The 6,140-nt window shown below is 46.8% G+C and overlaps 1 protein-coding gene across 1 annotated transcript in view; it reads right to left on the minus strand.

The window, feature by feature from the left end:
* Positions 1-5,210: 5,210 nt before the first annotated feature.
* LOC134443939 (C2 calcium-dependent domain-containing protein 4D) overlaps positions 5,211-6,140 on the minus strand; it is a 2,932-nt gene continuing 2,002 nt past the window's right edge. Inside the window, exons 3-4 of the mRNA XM_063193456.1 lie at positions 5,373-6,140; positions 5,211-5,330 (exon numbers count right to left, since the gene is read on the minus strand). The exon at positions 5,373-6,140 is cut by the window's right edge and continues 114 nt beyond it. Coding sequence (XP_063049526.1) covers positions 5,211-5,330; positions 5,373-6,140 — 888 coding nt within the window. The remainder of the gene's footprint in view (positions 5,331-5,372) is intronic.

Genomic DNA, 6,140 nt, shown 5'->3' on the forward strand with positions numbered 1-6,140 from the left:
TGAGGTGCTACAGTAAACAGCAGCTAGTAGCTTCAGAACTTACACAGTGTGTGTGTGTGTGTGTGTGTGTGTGTGTGTGTGTGTGTGTGTGTGTGTGTGTGTGTGTGTTGCGTATGTAGTAGAGCAGACTGTGTGTGTGTTTGGGCTGGGGGTACATGAGGCAGTTGACAGTTGTGTTTTTTGCAGTGCTGCATTTTGTCATTCTTAGTGCCTTATTAAATATTATAGATAGGATCCCCCCCAACACACACACACACGCACGCACGCATGCACGCACGCACTCACACGCACACACACACACACACACACACACACACACACACACACACACACACACACACACACACACACACACACACACACACACACACACTTACACAACCCAGGGGTCATTATGCCCGCATCAATGCGTGTGTGTGCATATGTGTGTGTGTGTGTGTGTGTGTGTGTGTGTGTGTGTGTGTGTGTGTGTGTGTGTGTGTGTGCATATGTGTGTGTGTGTGTGTGTGTGTGTATGCAGAGTAGCACCACTTCATTACAGTTTCTCTTCTCAATTAGGCATCCATAATTGCACTGATATATTCCTGCTTTAATTCAAAGGCACTTAGACTTGAGTTCAGACTTGAGCAGTACAAAGCCAACTGATATAAAGACTTAGTTGGGGGAGCGATGGAGAGTCTGATTTCCAATATTTGTCTCAGATACTGTAGATCAGGCGTATCAAATATAATAATTACATTACTGGCCCGGCCCACTTGAGATCAAACTGGCTGGATGTGCCACCCTGGAGTGAAATTATTATTATTATTATTATTATTTTTTAAGGGGCTTTTATGCCTTTATTTGACAGGACAGTCAAAGATGGTGACAGGAAGCGAGTAGGACAGAGAGACAGGGGAGGATCGGGAAATGACCCCGGCCGGACTCGAACCGGGGTCCCCGTGGGTGGGCATGCAAGCCCAAATGTGGCACTGCGCCTCAGTGCCCCCCTGGAGTGAAATGAGTTTGACTACCCTGCTGTAGACAGAAATAACAGCGTACTGTGTCTCAGGTAGGCTACTTAGCAGTAGAGATTTCATTGATCCTAAAGGAAATTCTTGTTCGCAGTTAAACTGTTGCCAACTGCTGATACACAGATGCACACCCCTGCACGCACACCTGGCTGTGCGCACGCATGTACGCACGCACGTACGCACGCACGCATGCACGCACGCACGCACACACTTCAATTTGGTTCCAAACTTGGTCCTTGTGTACTATCTCTGCATCACATACGATCGAAGATTTTAAAAAACGATGGCGACATAAGAACAGGTTTTAATATGTTTACTATTATTATTATTATTATTATTGTAATTATTTTTTATTGTATTTATTATCATTATCATCAGTAATTATAGTGATTGTAGAACTGTATTGTGTCAACGTTCAAATGGTCAGTGTGTGTGTGTGTGTGTGTGTGTGTGTGTGTGTGTGTGTGTGTGTGTGTGTGTGTGTGTGTGTGTGTGTGTGTGTGCGTGCCTAGGTGCGGTACACGTTGCTTGGCTGCATGTGTGTGTGTGTTTGCATGTGTCTGTGTGTGCGTGTGTGTGCATGTGTGTACGGTGTGCGGAACAGGCTGTGAGTGTATACAGTACGTGTTTGTGTGTGCACGGTGTAGGCTGCATGGTTGTGTTTGTGTGCGTGTGTGTGTGTGTGCGGTGTGCCTATGTGCGATAGAGGTTCCGTGGTTCTGTGTATTGTATGTGTGTGTGAGTATCAAATGCTCCCTCATTTAGCGTTAATTGTCTGCGTGGCCGCGGCTAGAGGAGAGGTCCTCTGGCTCCACTCTCATCCATCTCTCTCTGAGTGGAGACTCCTGGGCCCTCATTGGAGTAATTAAGCCTCCTTTAACACACACACACACACAACACACACACACACACACACACACACACACACACACACACACACAAACACACACACACACACACAAGCTCATACACATGCACGCACACACACACTCATACACACACGCGCGCGCGAACACACACACACACACACACACACACACACACACACACACACACACACACACACATACACACACACCAGCATGGATGCACGCATACACACACACAGACGCACGCACGCACACACACATACACGCACGCTCATACACACGTGCACATACACACGCACACACACACACACACACACACACACACATACACACACACACACGCATATACACACACACACACACACGCACACACACACACGCTCATACACACGTGCGCATACACACACACACACACACACACACACGCATACACACACACACGTGCGCATACACACACACACACACACACAGACGTGCACACGCATACACACACGCACGCACGCACGCCCGCACACCCGCACACACACACTCACGCACGCACGCACACACACACACACACACACACACACACACACACACACACACGCGCACACGCGCACACGCACACACACACACACACACACACACACACACACACACACACACACACACACACACACACACACACACACACACACACACACACACACCAGTCGGCATCCCAACAAGCCCTCACATCTATCACAATATCCTATTTAACCTCTTAAACAGAGTTAACCTTTTAAGCATATTTAACATATTGTGCATACTTAAAGCTCTTGACAGCACGTGGAAAATCATATTCCCTCAATTAATCAACACTCTGCCTCCATAACAAGGCGTATCACTCAGTTTCACACCAAGTTGTGTGTGTGTGTGTGTGTGTGTGTGTGTGTGTGTGTGTGTGTGTGTGTGTGTGTGTGTGTGTGTGTGCGTGTGTGTGCGTGTGTGTGTGTGCGTGTGTGCATGTGTATGTGCATGTGTGTGTGTGATTCAGCCGTGCAGTTAGTCATACATACAAACTAACTAATAAACATTCATGAAACGAATGAAATATTTTTAATACAAAAATCTGAAACATATGATAATTGAATGACTTTCACATACACATATAAAATGTAAAAATCCTAGAAAAAATCTACAAATATCTTTCAAGTGCATGTCATGACTTGCATTTAACACTTCATATGAATTTGTATTGAACACAACATGAATTCCATTGGGTAAAGTAGCACAGCAAAAGAGATGTCAAGCTTTTTTTTTTTTTTAATAAAAAAAGATTGCACAAAAACCTGAAAAGTACTTCACGAATTAATTTGTATAGAACACAACAGGAGTTACATTGGGTAAAGTGACACAGTAAAAGAAATGTCAAGCATTAAAAAAATAATAAAAAAAGATTGCACAAAACCCTGAAATGTACTTAAGTAGATGATCTCACTGTTCTGACTGAAAATTCTTTGCATTTCCCGACTATGAACTACAGACGTTTTGCACACCTTTGCTTCTCTGTCTCAGCAGAACTGAATAAACGTCGAAGAGAACACCTCTTATGCCTTAAGCCATATATTAACATGACATCTTTTAATAATATAAAATAAAGTAAGACACTCCGGGTGTCAAACTAAGTAATATATAGATCTAGCCAGATACAATAAATTAGCATGAAAACGAAAACCAGCAGTGTAATTTCCATAAAACAATAGACTAGAAATCCACTTTACATGCGGCTAAGATTATGAATTGCTCCGTGTGACCCTGCGATGTCTAACAAGTGAAATTTGCTGTTGTGAGGTTCAAAGATTTCCCACGTCTGTGAACCATCTCTTCTCCTCTCTCTGAACCGGCCACACAGAATCCCAAACGCAGGCGCCCTCCAGTGGACTCTGTCATACCTGCAAGTAGTTTTTGCACTGTGTAGACCAGGGGTTCCCCAACCTTTTCAATGGCAAGGCCCCCCATGTGCCGATACTGTATATTCTGGCCAAGGCCCGGTGTTCTGCCAGATTTTCCTACATTGTAATATTTTCCTGTTGTTGTTTACAGTAAAATACAAAACAGTAACACCAAACAGGGCGTTAGATTTACGAGATGAAAGATATGAAAATAAAATCGCATGGTCATGGATACAAGTAGCCTACTACCAAAAACCTGGCTTTTCATTAAACTTTAGCAAAAGCGCTCGCAAAACCGCTAGTATAACATGTAAGTTAGCTAAGTTGCCAGGGTCACACATACACAAATAACGATAATAAACACAGACCTGTAGTGTAAATTGTAAATTAAAGTACTCTATTTATCAGTTCTCCGCTAATATTGCACAGTCTTAGGATCAGCTGGTGTTGACGTTTCATGGTCTGCGCATGCCCAATGGCGGTTTGTAGGATTATATGACATGTAGGAAGACTTGACAGAACACCGGCCCCTTACATGAGTTGTGCCACACTATTTTTCTGTGCATCCCCTTTCATATCCACTGTCTCTGTTAGTCAGTGCCCCACTGGGATATATAAAATAATAACTTAATGGTAACAGTTGCACATGTAATGTGCAGATATGCAATATATTATATTATAATGTAGTTCTTAATTGATGAGAACATTTAAGATTGTTTTTGCTTTATGTTGGTGTACATTAGTTATTTAATTTATTGAAATCTTTATTTTCTTTTGCTTCCTTTTCCTGCCAACCCTGCCCCCTCACCCCCTCACTGACCCACACAGGGTCCCTAGAGCCCCCCCCCCCCACACACACACACTTTGATAACCTCCTCTGTAGACTGAGAGGGTTGTAACTACAGAGATAGATTAAACTAAACGTGTGTGTGTGTGTGTGTGTGTGTGTGTGTGTGTGTGTGTGTGTGTGTGTGTGTGTGTGTGTGTGTGTGTGTATCTGTGTCTGTATGTGTATCTGTGTCTATATACTAGACGTATGCGTGTGTGTATGTGTGGGTGTGTGAGTGTGTGTGTGTGTATGTGTGTGTGTGTGTGTATCTGTGTCTGTATGTGTATCTGTGTCTATATACTAGACGTATGCGTGTGTGTATGTGTGTGTGTGTGTGTGTGTGTGTGTGTATAGGTGTATGTGTGGGTGCGTGTATCTCTGTCTGTGTCTATGTCTATATACTGTATACTGTATAGGTGTGTGTGTGTGTGTGTGTGTGTGTGTGTGTGTGTGTATCTGTGTCTGTATGTGTATCTGTGTCTATATAGACGTATGCATGTGTGTATGTGTGGGTGCGTGTATCTCTGTCTGTGTCTATGTCTATATACTGTATACTGTATAGGTGTGTGTGTGTGTGTGTGTATGTTTATAGTGCCATCAGCTCTGCCAGTGGTTTGCTGATCACCCCCAGTACACTCACCCTGCCCAGCCCTCCACTCTTGTCCTTTACCTTGATCTGCAGCTGCATGTGGCTCAGGCCCCCTGGCTGCTGCTCCCGGTACTGCTGCCTCCCCTGATGCTGCCCCACCTCCGGCTGACTGAAGTAGAAGTCCTCGTTGAAGACGATGGGTTCCCTGCAGTGCCTGATGGTGGCGCTATGCTGCTGCTGCAGCTTGCCCGGCATCAGGCACAGGCTCAGGCTGCAGCTGAAAGGTCGAAGGTCAACGCTAGTGTTAGCATTAGCACCACCAGCAGTGCTACCACCACCACCACCACCGCCAGTGCTGCACGGGTCACGGACACCTTCTACCGACACCACCCGCACCCGCAGCAGGATGGGAGGCTGTTGGTGGTGGTGGTGATGGGTGGGAGAGGAAAGGCTGTTGCTGCTGCTGCTGTTGCTGCCGGGCCGCTCGGTGGCCAGGCGCAGGCGCCCCCTGGTGGGCAGAAGCAGGAGGTGCTCGCGGTGCAGACGCTCCTGGCAGTGGAGAAGCTCCAGGGGGAAGGGGAGCGGCGGGGCCAGGTGGCTGGGAGAGGGGCTCCGGTGGTGGGGACGGGGACGGGGATGGTGTCGGTGTCGGTGGGTGGTGGGAGGCGTGTCTTGAGGGGTGGATGATGGTTCTGTGGGTGACGAGGCTGCTCCTGCTGCAGCTGGCGGCGGCGTGGATGGAGCGGACTCGGAACCAGAGTCGCCGATGGTAACGGTTTGCAAAAGCGGCGATTTGCCACAGAGCGAGGGGCAGGAGCGTGTCAGGGAGCGCGGAGGGAGCATGCGGCGTGTGTGTGATGATGATGGTTGCGATGGCGGGGGCGTTCCTGGGGTGTGTGTGTGGGTGGGCTGCTGCTCCAGTCGGAG

Source organism: Engraulis encrasicolus, chromosome 3, assembly GCF_034702125.1.
Source record: "Engraulis encrasicolus isolate BLACKSEA-1 chromosome 3, IST_EnEncr_1.0, whole genome shotgun sequence".
Lineage (NCBI taxonomy): Eukaryota > Metazoa > Chordata > Actinopteri > Clupeiformes > Engraulidae > Engraulis > Engraulis encrasicolus.